The 23,424-nt window shown below is 37.8% G+C and overlaps 1 protein-coding gene across 4 annotated transcripts in view; it reads left to right on the top strand.

Moving 5' to 3' along the window:
* LOC126456982 (dual 3',5'-cyclic-AMP and -GMP phosphodiesterase 11-like) overlaps positions 1 to 23,161 on the top strand; it is a 331,198-nt gene extending 308,037 nt beyond the window's left edge. For 2 of the 4 annotated variants that reach the window (XM_050092940.1, XM_050092938.1), the window contains 5 exons: positions 1,599 to 1,699; positions 2,233 to 2,374; positions 9,826 to 9,900; positions 11,626 to 11,709; positions 22,351 to 23,161. In XM_050092940.1, the coding sequence (XP_049948897.1) occupies positions 1,599 to 1,699; positions 2,233 to 2,374; positions 9,826 to 9,900; positions 11,626 to 11,709; positions 22,351 to 22,476 (528 nt within the window). In that variant the 3' untranslated portion in view covers positions 22,477 to 23,161. Of the gene's footprint in view, positions 1 to 1,598; positions 1,700 to 2,232; positions 2,375 to 9,825; positions 9,901 to 11,625; positions 11,710 to 22,350 lie in introns of those variants that run through there. The other 2 variants (XM_050092939.1, XR_007585422.1) reach the window with 2 other exon arrangements.
* Positions 23,162 to 23,424: the final 263 nt, after the last annotated feature.

The following is a 23,424-nucleotide window of genomic DNA, read 5'->3' as shown; positions in this document are numbered from 1 at the left end:
CGCAGCAGGGTGGTGCCCATGTATCACAGTGATTTGACGGTGCTGAATGGAGCGAAAGGCTGACCACATGCTATCCTGATTGGTTATGGCTATGGTAGCAGCCCCTGAAATGGCTAGATGTCAATCACTTTGTTATTCTGATCCAGGGATACATATTCTACTGTTGCCACTGTATATGCTTTATAGTGTCTTGTGCTTCACTATTCATTTCATCTCTATTTAATGGACTTTTATACTGCTAGGAAAGTTACAGAATCTGTAAATTTGCGGGGCTTATGTAACTGTAATCATTTGATGTCTTCCATCTAAACATATAACACAAGTGAAGTAGATAACTTTTAGCAAGAAACCTCAAAAGTGAGAAAGCAGCGAGGAAATACATTTAATTTAATCTCGAAAATTTAGAGCTGCACAGTTTTATTCCCATTGGAAGTAGTGAAGTGATGAAGGAAGAATTTTTTTGGGTGTGTTTGAGAGTGGGGCAGGGGGTGGAGAGAAAGCTTGAAGCTGTTTAGAATCTTATATTTACAAATACAAAACAAACATGAAAGACAGCTTCAGATGAAGAGATGATAATAGGGTGCAGATTTTTAATTGATAGTCTCACTGAAATGGTGTGTCCTACAATTATCAGTCTTTAGGGTGAATATCAGGAAACACCTATTAGTGAGTTAGAGTTTCTGTGCAGAAAGTTAAGTTTCTTTTTTTTTATCTTAATACTTGTAAGGCATCTTACAAACAGGAGAGTGGCAGTCATGGACATCTTATATAGAGGATAGAAGAAAATAAAATGTAATATAAGATGTTAGAAAGTATGGCTAATGGCCAGAGAGGAACCTACTTAATAAAGAACAAGGACATGGGCCTCTGCCACTAATGTAGAGTATTTTCATGATTGTTTCCAATTTTGCAGTAATTAGACAGGTTGTGCTGGTTGAGATTGTTGGTTGTTTGCGGCTTACTTAGCATAATGAGTTTGTAAAGTGACAGTAATTAAGTATTCAGTCAATGTCACTAAAAATTTTGTATTGGGATACAGTAGCCACTGCTGATAGTATGAAAAGTTATTATGCAGAGTAGATTGTAGTTTTAAGGATGAGTTTTATGAAACTGTAACCTTGCTTGAAGTAGTTGAAACTTTCTATTTGTAAGAAGTATTTTCTTTGGCATGTAGCTGCCTATATTTGGGCCAAGCTGAAATAATGAGAATAATTAAAGGTATGTGGAAAATTGGTTGTGAAAGAACTTTTCTCTTTGTTTGTATACAATTGAGGAACTGTCTAAAGCAAGGGCTCCGCTGAATCATATGTTCTATTTGGAGAGAGCTATGTCAAAACAAAACTTTGCCTAAACAGATGTGATGTGCCAGATAAGTAGTTCATAAATAGCTGCAGATCGGTATATGCTTATTATAAATACAAAGTAGATGTTTGCAGTTTTCATCTATAATAGTGTTAGATTAGCAATTCAGTGTGGTTGTGCTTTTGAAAGAGAAGATTAATGACTTGTGGAATATTATGTAGAAACCTTAGTTTTCAAATTAATCATGTTTTTAAAGACTTCACATTACTGAAATATTTTTTTTTCTTTCTCTTCAGGGTAACCAAATACTTGCCAATGTCTCACCGGATGAATACTCGAGGATTATTAAAGTTTTAGAGGATGCTATATTGTCTACAGATCTGGCAGTGTATTTTAGGTAACTTTTATCATAACTTTATCATACCTGTAGAATAATGGATAATTAAGCCTTCAGCAAATTGCATTAAACTCTTGGGTCTCAAACAATTGAGTTTAACTAAATTTCTTTAAGAATATTCTAAACAAATTTCTTTCAGAGCAGTTGAGATAATTTAATTGCAAATATGAAAGATGGGCACAGATATAAGGACATTAGCCTATTTCACAATTTTGGAGAAATCAACTTTATTTCAGTAGAGACTTTGTTGAATAGTAGGAAAAAAAAAAGCGGTTTCATTTTCCATGTCACAATGTTTCCTCACCATTGCACTCTTTAGGTGAACAAACCATCAATGAAAACATCCTAATGTCCACTTTCTGTTGTTTGTCATTGTTTTATAATAATATGTTTAACAAAATTAAAGTTGTGTGAGGTAGCATTTCCAAATTTTTGCACAAAGTAGGTAAATGGTAAATTTCTGGGGGGTTCAAATAGTCTTTTGTGCAGTTATTTCTTCTACTAATATGACACTCTTTCTTCTTGCCTCTAAGGAAGCGAGGCACTTTTTTCAGTTTGGTGCAGTCCGGAACGTATAACTGGATGCGTGACGATCACCGAGAACTACTGAGAGGAATGACGATGACCGTCTGTGATCTTGCAGCCATCACAAAACCATGGGACGTAGAGAAGAGGGTATGTCAGCATTTATTAAATAAAATTATCATTTGTTTTTGATAAGTAGTGTTGGATATAGGCTAGAAATAGAAAATAGTGAAATCTCACTATACAAAATTGTTATGTTTAGGCAAAGATAAGTGAAGGAACAGGAACTGTTGTCAGACTTGATGCTCTATCATGTATCTGTTGATGCAGCTCTCCACACTAATCTGTCCTGTGCAAGCTCTTTATATCTGCATAACTCCTGCATCCCACACCTATTTGAACCTACTTACTGTGTTAATCCCTTGGCCTTCTCTGATTATTACACCTCACTTTTCATCCATTACCAAAGTGATAGTTCCTCGATGCCTCAAGATGTAGCCTACCAACTGATCCCTTCTTTTGGTCAAGTTGTGCCATAAATTTTGTTTCTCCCTAATTTGATTTAATACCTCCTCATTAGTTACTTGATCTACCCATATAATCTTCAGCAGTAATCTGTAGTGCCACATTTCAAAAGCTTCTGTTCTCTTTTTCTCTGAACTGTTTATCATCCACATTTCACTTCCATGTGAGGCTACACTCCAGACAAATCTAATTCCATCAGTAGTCATCAAGTTACCTTCCATTAGGAATGTGGGTCTACTCAATGATTCTGATACGACTTTCAAACGATAGAGCACAACAATTAGTCATCCTTTGCTTTCAGGTTTTATTCAGCAAATCTAGATTTTGGCTAAAGCCTAGCCATTATTAATGCAATATTTCATAGTATCAATGCATGTCCTAGTATGTCAGTCCTTGTTGTTTGGGCTTCCGTAACAGTTCATTCAAGACTCAATGAACTGTGACAGAAGCCCAAACAACTGGGACTTACTAGGACACGCATTGATGATGTGAAATAGTGCATTGATAATGGCTAGGCACTAGCTGAAATGTAGATTTGCCAAATAAAACCTGAAAGAAAAGATGACTGACTGCTGTACTCAATCATTTGAAAGTCCTCTGTATTGCCTTATTTAATCTGACTACTTCCCATTACCCTTGGTTTACTTTTGTTGTTTTTCATTGTGCAATCTCTTTTCAAAACACTATTCATTCCATTAAGCTGCACTTCCAAGTCTTTTGCTGTCTCTAGCAGATTTATAATGTCACTGGCAAATGTCAGAGTTTTTATTTTTTCCTCCTGAACATTAATTCCCTTTCCAAATTTCTCCTTGGTTTCCTCTGCTGCCTGCTAAGTGTACGTATTTAATAATATTGGGGTTAGGCTGCAGCACTGTCTCATTTTTTTCTTGACCACTACTTCCCTTTCATGTTTTTTGACCCCTATAACAGCCATCTGGTTTCTGTACAAGTAGTAAGTTTCTAGTCTCTGTATTTTATCCTTGCCACATTCATAATTTTACAAAGAGTGTATTTCAGTCTAAATTGTCAAAAGCTTTCTCTCAGTCTACAAATGGTATAGACATAGATCGGCCTTTCTTTAACCTATCTCCTAAGAAAAGTTGTAGGGTCAGTATTGCTTTGAGTATGTCTGCATTTCAGTGAAACCAAAACTGATCTTGCCTAAGGTTGTCTTCTACCAGTTTTTCCATTCTTGTATATTTATAAATTAGTGTCTGTATTTTGCAACCATGGCTTATTGAATTGATAGCTTAGAAATACTTGTACCTCTTAGTACGTGCCTTCTTTGTAATTGGAGTTATTATGTTCTTCTTGAAGTCTGAGAGTATTTTGCCTGTGTTTTATATCTCACACACCATGCAGAATAGTTATGTCTCAGTTGTCTCTCCCAAGGATCTCAGTAATCCTGAGAGAATGTAGCCTTCTCCAAAACCTTTGTTTTGACCACATCTTTCAGTCCTCTGTCAAATTTTACTCTCAATACCATAACTCCTATCTGATTGTCATTTGCTTTCTCTTCCACTTCTATAGTTTTGTCTTAAAGTTCACTTCCCTGCATTCCTTCCACCTTCCAACTCTCCCTTCTGTGCTTAGTACTAAAGTACCACCTCAACTCTTTATAGTCATACAGCTGCTTCTCCTTCCTCCAAAGGCCACTCTGTAGGTGGCATCTGTCTTTGTCCTAGTTAAGCATACTTCTACATGCTTGTGTTTCTCATCTACCCATTCCTGCTTTGCCATTTTTCACTTTCTGTCATTGTTATTTATAGGCAGCTGTATTCCCTTTTGCCTGCTTCATTTTATACATTTTTATACTTTTTTTTCTCTTGCCATTTAAATTCAGTATCTCCCTGTGTCACCCAAGGATTCATAGTGGACCTTGTCTCTTTCCCTGTTTGAGTCTCTGCTGCTGTGTTTCATCTATCAAGGGTGCCCTATTGTATTCCTTTCCCCTGTTTCTATTAATTGTTGCCTAACACTTCCTCTTAAACTCTCAACCACCTCTATTTCTCTCACTCTATCCAGATCCCATTGCCTTAATGTCCTACCATTTTGCAGTTACATAAGTTTTGATCTGCAGTTCATAACCAGTATGTTACGCTAAGAGTCCACATCTGCCTCTGTAAATGTCATACAGCTTAAAATCTGGGTTTTAAATCTGTCTTATCATTATATGAGGCGACTTCAAACAGTAAGTTACACCTTATTATGGCAGACTAAGTAACTTTTATCAAATGCTTCACCACACTTCTAAGTCAAACAGATGATGACACTATTTTCAATGTAGTCACCAAGTCTCTGTAAACAGTGGTTGGGTCTCGATGATAGAAAACCCTTCTAGGTCATAGAGCCATTGGCGAACAGCTGTGCGAGAATTCTCATCATTGCAAACTCTGCAAATCAATTCCTTGATTCCTGGAACATTGTCTTCGGTTCATCCCGATGGTCTTCCTTCCTGATCAGCAACAACCATGTCTGTGCAGCCTTGGTCAAATCGCTAGTACAATTTCACTACAACTGGAAACAACATTGCATTTGGTCCATATAGTCCACAACTTCATAGTGAACTTAAGTACAATTTTGAAGTTTTGCCCACAAAAAATGTGGTGTCCCGCATTCTTCAGCTTTGGAGTACATCTTCAGTTGCCACACCATTTCACTTTGATACGCCTATTATCTGCACTGTGGCAGAACTGTTTCTGCAAGAAACCCTAAACCTGTGCTCTCTTCTGACAATGCACCACTCTTGTTGCGTGATGGTGTTAGTGTGAGACAAGATCTGTAATTTGCACCACATATAATCAGTAGAAACACTGGAACATGTGAGGCAATACTGACCTTAAGACTTATCTTAGAAGAAAGATTAAGGAAAGGCAAACCTACGTTTCTAGCATTTGTAGACTTAGAGAAAGCTTTTGACAATGTTGACTGGAATACTCTCTTTCAAATTCTAAAGGTGGCAGGGGTAAAATACAGGGAGCGAAAGGCTATTTACAATTTGTACAGAAACCAGATGGCAGTTATAAGAGTCGAGGGACATGAAAGGGAAGCAGTGGTTGGGAAGGGAGTAAGACAGGGTTGTAGCCTGTCCCCGATGTTGTTCAATCTGTATATTGAGCAAGCAGTAAAGGAAACAAAAGAAAAATTCGGAGTAGGTATTAAAATTCATGGAGAAGAAATAAAAACTTTGAGGTTCGCCGATGACATTGTAATTCTGTCAGAGACAGCAAAGGACTTGGAAGAGCAGTTGAATGGAATGGACAGTGTCTTGAAAGGAGGATATAAGATGAACATCAACAAAAGCAAAACAAGGATAATGGAATGTAGTCTAATTAAGTCGGGTGATGCTGAGGGAATTAGATTAGGAAATGAGGCACTTAAAGTAGTAAAGGAGTTTTGCTATTTGGGGAGCAAAATAACTGATGATGGTCGAAGTAGAGAGGATATAAAATGTCGACTGGCAATGGCAAGGAAAGCGTTTCTGAAGAAGATAAATTTGTTAACATCCAGTATTGATTTAAGTGTCAGGAAGTCATTTCTGAAAGTATTCGTATGGAGTGTAGCCATGTATGGAAGTGAAACATGGACGATAAATAGTTTGGACAAGAAGAGAATAGAAGCTTTCGAAATGTGGTGCTACAGAAGAATGCTGAAGATTAGATGCGTAGATCACATAACTAATGAGGAAGTATTGAATAGGATTGGGGAGAAGAGAAGTTTGTGGCACAACTTGACCAGAAGAAGGGATCGGTTGGTAGGACATGTTCTGAGGCATCAAGGGATCACCAATTTAGTATTGGAGGGCAGCGTGGAGGGTAAAAATCGTAGGGGGAGACCAAGAGATGAATACACTAAGCAGATTCAGAAGGATGTAGGTTGCAGTAGGTACTGGGAGATGAAAAAGCTTGCACAGGATAGAGTAGCATGGAGAGCTGCATCAAACCAGTCTCAGGACTGAAGACCACAACAACAAACATAATCAGTTAGAAATCTTCTGTTTTGTTGCAGGTCTCTTCCATGTATACAACCTGCTTACATGAATGATTCTTAAACTAAGTGTTCACAATGATTAAATTATGCTCTGTGCAAAATTCTACCAGGTAGCTTCTCCTTTCATTCCTTTCACCCATCCATGTTCTTCAGCTACTTTTCCTTCTCTTCCTTTCCCGCTATAGTATTCCCATCTCCCATCACAGCTAAATTTTAATCTCCCCTAAATAACTGAATAATTTCACAGGTCTATCAGCAATATTATGCTCGTTCAATCCCTTTATCCATCAAGGCATCTATTTTCATCAAAATATCTTCACTTAACCCACATTTGGAAAATACTAAACAACTAGGCAACATTCTCAATACTGTTTCTCATTATCACTTTCTTTTTGATTGTGTTCTATTAGTAGTTCCTCAAAATGACAAATATTGGTGTAGACATTAGCAACATAGTTACTGGTGTGTTCTTTGGATCTTACAGAGCATTTATAAATGAATATCGGGGTTTTAATGCTTTATAGTATTTATTACATTAAACTTACAGTTATAAATGATATGTCACGTTAAAGAGCAACTCAAACAGTTTTACCGAGAACCTTATAAATGTTCACTGGCATAGCAAAGTACGTGATTGGTTGAACTTCACTGTACCCAAGTGCTGGATAGGCCTCAAGGGGCCCAATGACAGGGCTTGCTTTGCATGGCCTCTACGTTCACCCGACCTAACGCTATGCAATTTTTTCCCTCTGGGGCTTCATCAAGGATCGTGTGTATGTGCCTTTGCTACCACCATACCTCCCTGAATTAAGAAACCGGATTGAAGCAGCTGTTGCTGCAATTACTGAAGACGCGCTTATCAACGTTTGGGAAGAACTTGGCTATAGACTTGATGTGTGCCGTGTGACAAATGGTGCTCACATTGAACATTTATAAGGTTCTTGGTAAAACTGTTTGAGTTTCTCGTTCATTTGACATATCATTTATAACTGTAAATTTAATATAATAGATATTATAAAGCGTTCAAGCCCCGATATTTGTTTATAAACACCCTGTATTTGTGACGTCTTACTATGATGTGATTTGTATCAGTAAGGTTACAAAATTTTGTAAATGAAAATATGGCTACATACTGACCATGAGAATTCTTGTGTTCTTACTTCTTATATGTTCATACTTTGCTCCTTTCTGTGCAAGAATAAAGTTAAGTTGTCAGTAGTAGAGGTCATGTAGGCTTTTTGTTATGTTTCTGAATTCTGAATGCATTTTCAAATTGTGACTGATTTGTTACAACAAATGGCAAAGGAAAGTAATTGTTTTATGATGATGATGTTAGGATGCTTAGTTTTTTTAAAGTTGTTTACATGAGGTTTGAGGATTGATACCAGATGTTACCCTTACAGTGTGAACTTCAAGATTTTGCCAACATATAAAATGTGTGGCATGTAAATGAGACTGCTGTCAGAAACGTTTACCCCAGACAGAGTTACAACTAACTTTCATGCCCTTCAGTATACTCGTCGCCGCTATCTATACACCACTACATACATGTCTTCCATTGTTCAAAAGTAATGCTGTAGGTCATTCATTGACACCCTCTTCAACAACTCTGGTCTTCTTGCTTTCACCTCTTCAATGGACTGGTCTCGAGTCTTGGTCCAGCATACTGTTTTAATCTGCCAGGAAGTTTCATATTAGCACATACTCCACTGCAGAGTGAAATTTTCATTCTGGAAACAGCCCCAGGCTGTGGCTACACCATGTCTCCACAGTATCCTTTCTTCTAGAACTGTTGGTTCTGCAAGTTTCTCAGGAGGACTTCTGTGATGTTTGGAAGGTAGGAGACCAGGTACTGGCAGAGGTAAAGCCACGAGGACAGGTTGTGAGTCATGCTTGGGTAGCTTAGTTGGTAGAGCACTTGCCCACAAAAGGCAACAGGTCCCAAGTTCGTGTCTCAGTCTGGCACACAGTTTTAATCTGCCAGTAAGTTTAAGAATGAAAATGTGTTCCCTTCAATGCACTTTTGGTTTTCAGAAACAGATAAACATCACAAGGAGCCAGAAATGGTGAATATGGAGGATCTTTGACCACAGGAATGCAGATTGTTTGCCAAAAACTGTTTCACAGATATGGCGTTGTGGGATGACACTTTGTTCTGACGAAAAATCCATGCATCATTCTTCCACAAATCCAGTTTTTTCTTTCTTTTTCTTTCCCTAAACTTGATTAGGGTTCTTTTAGTATTACTGATTAACGGTTTGACACTCAGGCACCCTTCCAGGCATGATAATGCTCCTGATATCGAAAAAAGAACTACCAGCAGTGCCTTCAATTTGCACTTACTCATTTGTGCTTTTTTCTTTTTTTGGCAATGTGGGTGTTTCCTAGTGTACTGATTGACACTTTGTTTCAGGATTATACTGGAAGATCCATGTTTCACCGCATGTTATGACACATGTGAGCAAGTCCAATTCTTCACTGAGTCATTCCATGTCATGAGAGAAAATGTTCTTCTGATGGTCTTTTTGTTCCGGAGAGAGATTTTGTGGAACTAGTTTTGCACAAACCTTTGTCATATGTAATTCATCACACAAAATTCGTCTTACTATATTTTGTTCATCTTCACATCTGCAGTCATCCAAATGCTCAGACATCGATCATTCTACACAATTTTGTTAATTTTTTAAATGATTGCTCCAGTTCTTGAGCTCACGGATCAATGGGGACATCCATCACCCATTGCCTCTGCAGATCACTGTTGGATATAAATATTTTTTGTTTTGTTGTCATTTACATTATTTTGTGAATACTGTTAATGTGTTTCAGTTTTTGATTTCCCTCAATGAAAATTTATATTAACATTTCAGGGGTGCCTTATGGTCTGAAAGTAATCTGTATAGATTGAAACTTGTCACCATTAATAAAATATCCCCAGCTTGCAATCAATATTGAGTGTGTATTACACTTGGATTTAGATCACTGTTTCTTCCAAATATGTTATCAAAAATCATAATGTGAACTGTCTGAAAACATGATGTTCTTATGTAAACCGGAGTACTGTGTGACAGTTGAGTATTTTGTTTTAGGTGGCAGAACTGGTGTCAAGTGAATTCTTTGAACAGGGTGATATGGAACGTCAGGAACTGAACATCACACCTATTGTGAGTACTATTTTTAAAATTTTGAAAGAAAATTTGGTATCATATTCAATAGAATTTTAAGCTTAGGATAACTGACACTATTTTTTCTACTGCATGAGCATATTAATTCAGATATTCCATGTCTTTTAATATCTCGATCTTTTCATTATCTGCCAAATGCTCATCAGCTACCATTATTTCCTCATTTTCAAATTAAGTGACAACTGAGAAATCAAGTTGAGTGTGGCAGAGCACACCTCTTTTAGAAAACAAGCTTTGTATCAAATTCGCAACATCACAACTATTTTGTTGGTGTATGAAAGTGGGCTGAGTAGTATACTGTCTTCCTCTAGTCATAAATTCACACAAAGATATTCCGCTCATGTTTACTTAAAACATGTCTGCCACAATTTTTCTTATTTATTTCATGAAAATATATCTCATCTACAGTTATAGTATGATTTAAAGGTAAGAGTATTTGTCATACTAAATAAGGAATGTTAAGGCAGGCCACACTTATTATTTTTGGTGAAACACTTTATCTTAAAATTTCAAGTATCCAAGAAACATTTCTGGAACTTGATCCTTTAGGATAGCTTTTAACTCTTTCAGTGATGCTTTTTCAATCTTACCCGTGCCTGTAAAATGAGGAACCTCTGATGGTTTCTTTAGTTTTGGAAACAGACAAAGTCACATGGGGCCATTTCTTGCATGTATGGAGACTGGAGCATTGCATATTATTTTTGACCAAACCTTCAGAAACAACAAAGTGAGCAAATGTGTTATTGTGGTGAAAAAGTCATTAATTCTTATGCCAAGAATTCAAGCATCCCCTCCCCCCTTTCCCCATGATTGCTTCATGCAAACTTGTAAGTAGTACTCCTTGTGGCAAGAACGCATGGCACATTATGCTGTTAAAATCGAGGGAGGCATTGAGTATATGTTTCACATTTGACTGCACTTGTTGAGTTTCTTTTTACTTGGCAGTCCAGGATGCTTATCCTCAAATGACTGAGCCTTGGTTTCAATGTTCTATCATGAAACACCTGTTTTATCACCTGTTTCAGCACATTTCAATAGTTCTGCATTATTGTTGACTTCATCTAATGACTTGTGACCAATTTACATTCACTGCTGTTTGTTTTCAAAATTCAACAATTTTAGAATAAACTTTAGTATCATATCCTTTACAACCAAGACTTCTCCAGAAATTTTTTATGATGGGCCACTTGATATGCCAACTTCATCAGCAACTTCTCTGACTGTGATTTGGAAATCATCCATAATAATTTCTTTCACTTTTTCCATGATTTCATTGGTTGATGTTATGTGAGACATCCATGGCGCTCATCATTTTCAGTGTCTTTGTGGCCTTCTTCAAAATACTTACACCACTCATAAACTCTTCTTTCACCCATAGCAAGCTCACCAAAAGCTGTGTCTAACACTTCTAATACTTGATCCATTTTTATACATAATAAATAAACACCAGTACTACAAAAATACATGTAACCTTTCTGATAGCTAATGTCTGACTAAATATCCAATTTGGCTAACAATGTACAGATAATTTTCGGGCATGTTTACCAACACAGCAGTGAAAAAATTACACTAATTGGACTAGTACAATATGTGAAATTACAATATGCACATTACTTTTTGACCACACCTCTTATCTGTTAGTGTTCTTTTTTCTAAATTTACTGCTTATTTTATACCCTGGGTAATGCTTCACATTTCTTACAGGATCTAATGAACCGAGAAAAGGAAGACCAGTTGCCCCTAATGCAAGTTGGATTTATAGATTCCATATGCCTTCCAATATATGAGGTAAGAGATAATTTCTAAGTTCATACCACTGATGCTTAACTGTTGTCCAGACTGAATTATCTCCCTTTCAAATATCCTTGCTGTGTAGCTCATTTATGAGAGTAACTTCACCTTTCTGAACATTTGAAGAGTGGAGATGGAAAACCCTCCAAGTGCCATATCTGACATTTGTCAGGAGGCATTTTATCCCTGTTTTTAGATAACTAATTTGTACCCAAAAAATTGAGAAAATATTCTGATACAACAGATTTATGCCGTGCACCATATCAATACAAAAAATAATGAGAAAAATTAGAAACTTTACTAATAATGTTCTAAGTTTCTTATCAGGTAACTGACTGCTTCTAAGTGCCAATATGAAAGCTCTTGCAAGATGATTCTTGCAAAGAATAAAACAACCAGTCATTGTTAATATGTCTATTTATTTACACAAATACTGTCATTACCATTTTCAAATTGATGTGTTGATCATAAAATGGTTTTTCATGTTTGTATTACATTTTTTGTTGTTCACATTATTTGTTGGCTGTTTTCTTTCTCAGTAATTAATGTAACCAACAAGAAATGTAACAGAAATATGAATAGCCACCTGAAGATGAACCTATCAGTTGAACACTGGTAACAGTGGTATTTTTATTAACAAATACCATCATCAAAAGTGGCTGGTTGCTGTTGCCTTCTTTTCAAGAATTAATTTGTGTTTTGTACAGAGCCACAGTCTCAGAAATGTCAGTTTTTGACAAAATAACAGGAAGGAAGTGTTTGTGTTTCTGCATTTGTGTTACCACAAATTAAATGCAGTACTTCATTATTAATGGTACTTGGAACAATGTTAGATTAAAAGTATCTGTGCCTGGCAAGAACACGTAATCAAGGAACAAACAAAGGTTGTTGTGAGTGGAGCACTTTATGAACACCAAGTACATAAATGAAAAAGCTAATGACCAAAGCAGAGTTGATATCCAGATAGCAGCTAGGTGAGGTTTCACAGAGCTCATGTGGTGTATTAAACAGGACTGGCCAGCAGTCACTCACTCAGATTCTTGCTGGTATTGGATCAGTCAACATGACCCTGTAATTGTGTCTCTTATGGTGCCAGATAGATACTAACAGTAGTGCCTCAGATCTGCTACTGATATATGCCATTTGTGGGACACAAGAGGTCTAACAGGGAGTGATGCCTGCACCCATGCGGGGTTTTGGACAGACTGACTCCAGTGATAGGGATGGAGTGATAAACCACGAGGAAGCTGTGCAAGGCATTGTCGGTAGATGGCGTCTTCAAGGCCTTCTCCATGTGAGTCTTGAAGTGCAGACTATCCACTTAGCCGCCACACAGGAGGCAGGGGGTAATGGTGCAACGGCCAGATGGCTGATGCCACTGCAGCAATAGAATGCTTTAAACTGAGCCAACGTAAGTTGGAGCATGTTGTCAGACACCAGGGTGCAGGGTGCCCCCTAATGGCAAAAATACTCTCAAAAATACAAATAAATGTTAGCAGGGGTGCTGGTCAATGACATGTGTGACAAATGGAAAGTTTGGGAGGGCATCTTCCACCAGGGACCATATAGTACCCTGAAATGGACATGTACCATCTTACAAGATTGGTTCGGTAGGGGCCATGGCGAAAAATGTTGAGCCGGGGAAGCTAGATTGAGATAGCATGTAGGCTTTGATGCCGGGTGTGGGAACTTAACTCCTGGGCAATGCTTTCATAGGCCTCATCTTCCATTTTTGTGCATGAAGGAGCTAGAGGGTGCAGGGATAGGGTTGGGGTGGAATGACAACCCGGTAGTCAGTATCCTATGTGATCAATATTAAGGTGCCCTGCATGATGTTTAGCCAATAGCACAGTACAAAATAATTGTGCTCTAGCTAACCTTCCGGCCTGCTGACAAAGTATTGTGCAGCACTGGATCACAGGAAAATGCTGAAGTGATCTCATTTGCCATCAGCAGGTATTCATAGAAGGATGTTGGGACCTATTGATGCAGGGAAAAGCAAACAGTTTCCTGGAGATTAAATTCCACACTGGGGCAAAGAGGGAGGTGGTACAGGGTGTGTTCACTGGTGGGGGGAGGGGGGGGGAATAGGGGTGAAAATGGATTTTGTTATGGAAGCCACTTAAAAACAATTTCCAGCACTGCAGATACTGTGTCATCTTATTTGGGAGCATAGACCGATACCCAAACAAGGAAATAAAGGTGAAATTTGCTGCTGTACAGATATACATGAAACTTCGTGCCTCCATAAATGGTTGCTGAATTCCCCTTCTCAAAGTGGGAATAGTTGAGCTGTGCACCATTTAATGTTTTTGAGACAAGGCAGTTGCATGCTCTGAATTATTTGGTAACTTGTGACAAAGCCACCGCAGTGTTGCACTGCGGTGTATGGGCATTGCCAGTGTCAACAGCAGACCGATTGTGTAATGCGTCAGATATGAGGCTGCCTTGAAACTGTCCTTAAGGCACTGAAAAGCCTGTTGATAGTTGGTGACCACACTAATTTGACACCTGCACAGCTGATTGAGAGGGTGTTCAGTCTGCGAATCTTGGGGAATTAAGTTGATGTAATGTGTTATTTTTCCTAGAAATGACTGGAACTATTTAAAGTTAGTTGGCTCTGGCATCTTTGTGATCGAGTTGACATGGTTGTGTGTGCACATGATATCTTTATGAATAAAGAATGCACCCCAGGTGGCTGATGCTGGAGACACGGAAACTGAACTTTTAAAGTTGGCAGTGGCAAGATACTAGTGATGTTCTGCATATGTCACCCCCCCCCCCCCCCCCGCCCGCCCCCCCAATGATAATAACCCAGTTAGTTGAGACAGTGCAGAATACCATGAATCAACTGTTCCAAATGCTTTTGTAAAATAATGGGTGCATTCACAATACCAGACAGCAAATGATTACACCACCTATACAAGCTCATTAGTGTATTTAAAACTAGTAACTTCCATGAATCTCATCAAGCAGCAGTTTAAGGTATGCATCTTTAAATCAGTTTTCAGTAAATAGCGGTCCCAAGATCGTTTGGACAACAAGTCCTCTGGGTGAGGCACTAGAATATATGCCACTATGGCTGACACGTAATTAACTTGGTCCTGTACTGTGAACCCAAAACTGGTAAGGACATATCAGTTGAAAATCTTATTATCAGTAGGGGAGCACCCAACCAAGAAGGTTAGTTTGTGTCCAATGTGTTTATATTTAGCTGCCAATGACAGTTCTCTGAGAAGAGGACTGAACCTGCAATAATAAGACAGGACACTGTGGTGGGCCCAGTGCAGCAAAGGGGAACCAAGCTGCTGATATTCCTTGTGGATTAAACACACGGCTGGGCCCGTGAACAGTTGGACAAGCTGAATGGCATCAGAGCCAGTGTGAGCTTGCTTGCTGGTTCTATGGTCATGATTGTATCTACCACAGCATTTTTCTTCTGTTACCTTGGAAAAAATGGCTGGTTGGCCAGTTGGTGACAGATGAAGGGCAGGTGAAAGCTCTTGCCACAGGCCCAACATTTTGCTGCATGATGTAGGCATCAGCTTCCATTATATTCAGTGCCACATTCCAGGCAGAACTAAAGGTTCTTCAACATACATGTCATACATCACAATGCCAAGAAGGGAGGGAGCTTGTGATCCACCCAAAATTACAAAAAAAGGTCTTGCAACATTGATGAGGGAGCAAAATAGGCAACATAATAAGTATTTCACAAAACACTAGCAGTCTGGTGAGATATGAGGGGCATAAGTAGATGACGATGATGAGTTTGGAATCATGAGTTGACTGGTACTTGGATGGTGACTAACGGCCTGGGAAAGCTTAGTGTCATTTGTAAAAACTTTCTGAGCCTCCGAAACAACCTCAGAAGAATTAGCAATTGGAAGTACTTTACCAAGACTAGGAATGGATTTAGCTACAGCTTTTTTGGTGACCTCCCTGTCAGGGGTAGGGTGCACAATCCCATCTCAAATCAGTGATTCCACATAGGAGACTTTTCTGACATCTGAAATTGTGCTAGCTAAGACAATTCACTAGGGTCCAAAAGTGGTTTCAATTTTTGCACCACTTCGTATAAACAAGTAGTAGAAGACAAAAGCAAAGCACTTTGCTGCCTGCAAGACAGTGGATTACTGGACTTGCCAGCTCTCAGATGACTTGCTGAAAGCAGAAAATGGCTTGGGGAGGGGGGGTCAGCCATGGCCATCAACTGTGATGTGTTTGTTGCTGCTGGGACATGAGCTGTAGAAAAGTGGCCTGCTGCTGCCAAAGTGGCCTGTTGCTGCCAAAGTGGCCTGTTGCTGCCAAAGTTCCATTAACTTGAAGTCCATAATACTGAAACCAGTGGCAAAAGGATTGCCATAAGCATGATAAGGTAAGAACCCATCACCACTAAATGACCACACCTGGCACAGATGTGTAATCAGGGAACAAAGCTAAATTTGTCGCGAGCAGAGTGCTGTATAAACATGAAGAACATAAGCGAGAAAGTCAGAGTCTAAAGCAGGGATAGCAGCTAGGCAAGATCTAACAGAGCTCATGTTGTGTACTAAATAAGACTGGCCAGTGGTCGCTCGCTTTGCTCTATGCTGCTGTTGGGTCAGCACACCTCTGGTGGCAAAGGACAGATACTATCTGTAGTGCCTTGTGTCTGCTGTTGACATCCTGCACCTGCAGGGATATTAAAAAGTTTTTAACCAGTGGAACTGCTGTCAACAAGAACCAATTCTTATATCTTTTAAATTTTAGAACTCCAGGTGAAGCACAGTTTGGCACGAAGACCATTTGCCATCTACTAATTAATGTTTGAAAGACTTTCCCTGTGGTTTGCTGCTGGGCCAAGTCAGGAACATGCAGCAGAGTACCATGAACACAGTAGCAAGGAAATTGTGTTTTGTGAAAAAATGACACTTGGAATATTTTCCATTAATTCCATATTTGTAAATAATAAATATGTTTATATATGTGTAATAGGATTCAGAATTATCAACACCTACAATACAAGGGTGTAACAATTTGTGGGGATATGAAATGGAATGATCATATAGCCTTATTCATAGGCAAAGCATTTATTTAATGGTGCTGGGAAAATGTAGTCTGTCTCCAAAGGAGATTGCTTATGCAACACACACATGATCCATTCCAGAATAATGCTCAAGTGTGCAGAACCCATACCAAATAGGTGTGACAGGGAATGACAATATCTGTTCCTCAGGTTTGTTTGTCTCAAGGGAAAACATCAGGGAACACTGGAAAACAGTAACTGGCAGTCACTTGAAGGCAGTGTTAGCAAATCTGTGAAAGCCTGCTTAACAGAGTTTCATGAAACAGTGTTAAGTGAGGAATGTAGGAATATACTGTATCATTCCTACACACAAAAATTTTCATTTTATATCACTGCGCTATATGCTTTGTCACTAAAATTATATTTGAGTCAGAGTTGGTCTAAAGCAAAGATGGAGGTGATGAAGTTATCAAGGAAGTAAGGAAAGACATAAATTATGTTAGCTGGATCATTCTGCTATTACAGTCTGAAGGACATATTTACATCAAGAAACCTTTGTAACAAAGATAAAGTTTATACAATTATCTTGTGTAACTCTGGATTTATCAGGTAGCAAAGATAAAGTTTATACAGTTGTCTTGTGTAACTCTGGCTTTATCAGAGACATGGAGCACACTCAAATTAATGGGAGACAAACTGAGAATATTCCACTGGAAGATAATTAGAAAGAATTGGGGACCCATTAAGGAAGAAACAGACTACATAATTATTGTGAGCCATTTGACATCCACAGCTGGGTAAAGGCCTTTAATAGACTTTTTCCAAGAATTAGAGTCATCAGTTATACACATCCATGTGGCTCCTGTATGTTTCCTTAAGTCATCTATCCTTCCTTCCAGTAGGTCATTGTCTCTGTCATTTCTTATCACCTGGAAACTAGCACCTTGTACCTAATATTATAATGGTTGGACAACCTCAAATATACAATGACACATCCAGTGGTGAAAAGAAGGAAGCCTTCTGATGTTGATGCAAAAAAATGACTGAATGGAGGATTGAAATTGATAACTTTTATCATCATTTGAAATTGATAACTTTTATCATCATGCACAATCACCAGTCCATTAAATTAATTTTATTGAGCATTTTAATGTTCCAGTTTGTTTCAGCTTCGATTTATTGGTAATTGTGGGTTCTCACATCTTCTTTACTCTGACAGTTATCAACACTATCATTTATTGGCATATTCCCTTGTTTTCATGGATTGTGCCTCTACTTTCTGACAATAGTTTCGCAATTATGATCTCTGTTTTCTTTTATTGTTATTGGTGTTGTTCCTTACCTTGAAAGATGTGTCACTTTCACCTTTCTAACATTTCAATTATTTCTCTACCAATATTACGAGAAGGAAAGTTGCTACTCACCATATAGCGGAGATGCTGAGTCACAGATAGACACAACAAAAAGACTGTCAATTATAGCTTGTGGCCGTTAAGGCCTTTGTCAACAATAGACACACACCTGCACACACTCACACAAACGCATTTCACACACATGACTGCCGTTTATTTCTGTGGCAGATCAGTCACTACTGCACAGGTAGATTGAAATATATAAGTACTACAAATAATTTGCAGCTCTATATTGCACATCATAAACTAAAGTTCAGGTCTTTGGTGTAGCAGGTAAACATTGTTGCCACACACTGCATGTAGTTGTCTAACTTCCTCAACTGTGAATTTTCTGTGGCATACAACTAGAAGACTGGAAGTACAGCAAAGATTGGCTCATGCTGAGTCACATCTCATCATTCCTCTGATTAATTCACTGACTACATAAAAATTTACTGTGTACTAGAATGCAATCATTTGCAGAATCTTTCATCAAGGTAGCACGCATGGCAAGAGATCAGCAATATTTTTATTCACTTATCATGGATAATAGGAGGGTGCTCAGATTGTTCTCGGATCCAAGAGCTGGCTGAACTGCAGTAGTAAGTTCTGTGATACTTAGTGGGTCAGGAAACCTATATTGGAAAAACAGATTAGATGTCGTATGAGAGGGAGTGTTCAATGCAGTTGAGTGAATTTACCTGGTCACCTATAATAGGACTAGGTGAAATGAAGTTAATTGTTATAACAACAAAAATAATCAATTTTTGACAAAAGAATTTAATTGGATAGATAAAAAAATCTACTCGTTTACTTGGTGAGTAGAAGTTAATTGTTAGGTATTTTTACCACCCACCTGATTCCATTGTGACCATTTTACAATCATTCAAAGAAAGTCTACAGTCAGTGGTGCTTAAATATCCTGATCACGCAATACCAGTTGTAAATAACTTTTAACCTACCAAGTATAGACAGGGACATCTATGGGTTCATTGTGGGGGAGGGGCTACAGACATACAGACTTGTCAAGTACGTTTGAACACATTTTCTGAAAACTGTCTTCACCTGTTAGTTTGGCAGCCCACATGCAGTGGAAATACCTAAGACCTTGTAGCTATAAACAGGTCAGACCTTATCGACAGCATCAGTATAGATACAGGGATTAGTGTTCACACTGTCATTATAGCAACTGCATTCACAAAAGTTAATGAAAACATTAGGAGAGAGTTTCTGCTAGAAATTGCTGGTAAGCAGTTGTTAGCATCTCACTTAGACAGTGAACTGACATCACATAGTTCCAATAAGATGGACATTGAGGAATTATGGATAAAGTTTATGCAGATTGTAAATTGTTGTCTAAAGAACTATGTACCTAGTAAGTGGATTAAGGTTGGAAAAGACCCACCAGGCTTTAATAATGAAATTCAGAAAATGCTGAGGAAGCAAAGGCTGTAGTACTCTTGGTTTAAAAAGAAGGTGCAAATGATGACAGGCAAACGTTATGGAAAGATTTATGTGCCACTCATACAGCTATTACCACCATAATACAGTAGCAAAAGATCTGTCCGAGAACCCAAGAAAATTCTGGTCCTACGTCAAACAGCTAAACTGGTCTAAGACTACCATTCAGTCTGTTGTTGACTAGTCCAATGTGGAAGTTGAAGGTAGTAAAATGAAAGACAAAGTATTAAATTCCACATTTAAGAAACCATTCACACAGGAGAATTGTGCAAACATACCACTGTTTGATCATTAAACAGAGTCCAGTATGGAGGACATAATAATAAACACTCCTGGTGTAGAGAAACTACTGAAAGAGTTCAAAACAAATAAGTCATCATGCCCAAAAGGAATCTCAGTTTTGTTTTAGAAAGAGTAGTATACAGCATTGGCTCCTTACTTAGCTTGCATTAACTGCAAATCTCTCACCCAGTGTGAAGTCCCAAGCAACTGGAAAAAAACACAGGTGGCTCCTGTGTGTAAGAAGGGTAAAAAAATGGATCCACAAAATTACAGACCAGTATTTCTAATGTTGGTTTGCTGCAGAATTGTTGAACATATTCTCAGTTTGAATGCAATAGAGTTTCTTGAGACTGGGACACTTATGTCCAGAATTCAGTATGGTCGTAGAAAGTATCGCTGATGGCAGAATGTAGTTTGCCCTGTTTTTGTATGATATACTGTGAACTGGGATGGAGGGCAACAAGCAGATTCCAAATTTTTAGATTTTTCAGAAAGCATTTGACACCTTGTGCCACTGCAGATTGTTAACGGAGCTACAAGCGTATACAATAGATCCTCACATATGTGAGTGGCTCGAGGATTTAGTAAGTAACAGAAGCCAATATGTTGTACTCAATGATGAGTGTTCATCAGAGAAAATGGTATCACGAGGAGTGCCCCCAAGAAGTGTGACAGGACCACTATTATTTTCTGTATATGTAAATGAGCTGGTAGATGAGGTGGGCAGCAGTCTGTGGTTGTTTGCTGGTCATGCTGTGGTATACAGGAAGGTGCTGAAGTTGAATGACTGTAGGAGGATACAAGCTGACCTAGAAAAAATTTCTAATTGGTGTGATGAATACCAGCTTGCTCTAAATGTAGAAAAATATAAGTTAGTGCAGATGAGTAGGAAAAAATGAGCCCATAATGTTCAAATAGAGCATTAGTAGCATGCTGCTTGACAGTCACACCAGTTAAATATCTAGGCACAATGTTGCAATGCAATATGAAATGGAACAAACAAGTGAGGATTGTAGAAAGAGAAAGGAGGATGGATGATAGAATTCTGTTTATTGGGAGAATTTTAAGAAAGTGTGATTCACCTGTAACGGAGATGCATATAGGACATTATTGTGACCCAATAAATAATAATAAATTCACTGGTTTTAATAAGACTAGTGATGGGTGTTGGAAGAAAGTTTGACAGCAAAAATGGTTGTTTTACCTCTAAGTCTCTTGGGTGTAATTTTGAGAGACCTACAGAAAGGGAATGAGGGGATGTTATATTAAAATGGCAAAATTGTGCTTCTGAAGTAAATGAAGTAATTGGAAGCTATGCAAACTACAGTGTTTATCATGTGGTAAACTAAGGATGAAAGGATAAATAAAACTAAATGAAATAGGGGAAATGATGTAATGAGAAATTTAGTAAGCAACAAAGAGGTGGAAGGATCTTCAGAAATAAACAGAATACAATAATTGACACAAAATAAAATAAAATATGAGCCAACACTAAATTAAGTTACAAAAACACAAAGAAGCAATTTACTTAAGTGTGAAAGAGTAGTAAAGAACACAAAAAGTAATGAAGGTGGGAGCTGAACTGTGGTGGAGTTAAATATCAGTAAGTAATAAACCATTGCAGTACTTTCTCTCTCTCTCTTTCTCTCTCTCTCTCTCTCTCTCTCTCTCTCTCTCTCTCTCTCTCTCTCACACACACACACACACACACACACACACACACACACACACACACGCAAAAATCAGTTTATGGTCTAATTTTTCAACTGTTTTCTGCTCAGCACCATGTCATTGTGAGGACTTAACTCCAGATGTTGTTGTACATGGTCTTTAGGTTCCATGCATTTGTAATATCTGAATTCTGGATGAAATTTTATTGAAACTGTATAAAAAGTTGACTTTTCCACCCTTAATCTCTGAACAAGGGTGGGGGGGTTCAAAAGGTTAAAATTTCATAATCTGTTTGGCATGCTGTAAGCTGTACTACTGCAGTCTTGCAAACAACAGTTTCTAAGGATGTTGTTGGCATTAGCAAAAATCTTCTATGTGTAAACCTGTATTGTGCTTTAAAAAGATCCATTGTTTGACAACAAATGTTCTTCACGAGAGTTATAATGTACACAGTTTATGACATGACTTAATCACACACCGAAAAGCTTTTTGTTTTTTTCCTTACAATAATATTTTAATGGGAATGACTGGGAATAGGTTGTAAAGAGAAGCAGATTTTTTAACGTCTTTGTGCATGGTATTCAAACTACTACATATTATTAATAAAACAGTTGCAAATGAAAGAGCTACTCAGCTACAGGATTCTGCCACTGCTTATGCAGCAGTGTATACTTTGTATTTATGCTGGGAGTTTTTCAGTGGGAAATTCTTGTTTGTGTCTATATTTTAATAATGGGAGATTATTTTTTCCTAACTCCTCTTTGTACACACTAACAGATATTTTAAATGTAAGTTGCAATATGAGACTTCCTTTTGTAATTACAGGCTTTTGCAGCCCTGTCAGATAAACTGGAACCTTTGGTGGAAGGTGTACGACAGAACAGAGTAAACTGGCTGCGACTTGCTGGTGTATCACAGGATGAAGACCATAATGAACTGGAAGAACTATAGTTGACACAGGTCACAATTTTTCTGTATTGCCAGGGGCATGGAGAGTCTTTAAGGAAGACATACATGCACCAGTGGAAGTTTTTACAAACCAAAGTTCAAAAATAGTACATACTTCAGTTTCTGTGTCTCATGTGTATATGTATGGATGTGTATATGAGTGAGAGAGAATGTTTGTATAAATGTATGTTACTGTGTTGGATGTGGTACCATTATTGCCAACCCTTCTGTCTCTAGCAGTTTTTGTAAGTAAAATTTGTACAGATTGTGTAAATTATATGTATATTTGGTGTACTTTAATGTATATTGCCATTCCATTCTGCTGTTTATTTATTTATCATTTGTTTTGATGCCATAACCTAAGACTCAGTAACTGAGTCTTTGATCATAGTATTTCTACTCAGGTTTAACTTTTGAAGTGTCTTGTTATAGATGCTTAGTAATTAAACAATTAATTTAATGCCAAAGGATACTTGTTTTCAACTTGGAGTAATGTGTTGTAAAAGAATTATTTTCAGTTCCTCTTTGTGCAATAATTATTTCATCAAAGTGTTTCCCACCATCTGTTTTTCTGTTTGAATGCTATCACCATTTTTTTTTAATTTGTTCACATTCATTTATCTGGAAATGTGAGAACAGTTTTGTATCACTGGACCAACAACTGATGTATATTTTCTAAAATTTCGCAGTTTTTAATTGAAGTATTATTTCAAGTTGGAATTAACTTTTTATTTTACATCATTTGATGTAGAAAATAAAATATTTAAATTATTGCAGAATTGAATCTTATTTCTGTTTTCCTTTTTACCTCTGTTGGTTATTATGGCTGAAAGTGGGTTGTGCAGGTTATGAATTATTTTCTATGAAACTGCGTCACAACCTCGGGCAACATGGAAACACTTTCTATAATTTGGGCTACTTCAGCAACACTGAAATGGGGTTGTGCATAGA

This window comes from Schistocerca serialis, chromosome 2, assembly GCF_023864345.2.
Source record: "Schistocerca serialis cubense isolate TAMUIC-IGC-003099 chromosome 2, iqSchSeri2.2, whole genome shotgun sequence".
Taxonomy (NCBI): domain Eukaryota; kingdom Metazoa; phylum Arthropoda; class Insecta; order Orthoptera; family Acrididae; genus Schistocerca; species Schistocerca serialis.
This window is presented reverse-complemented; position numbering and strand designations above follow the sequence as displayed.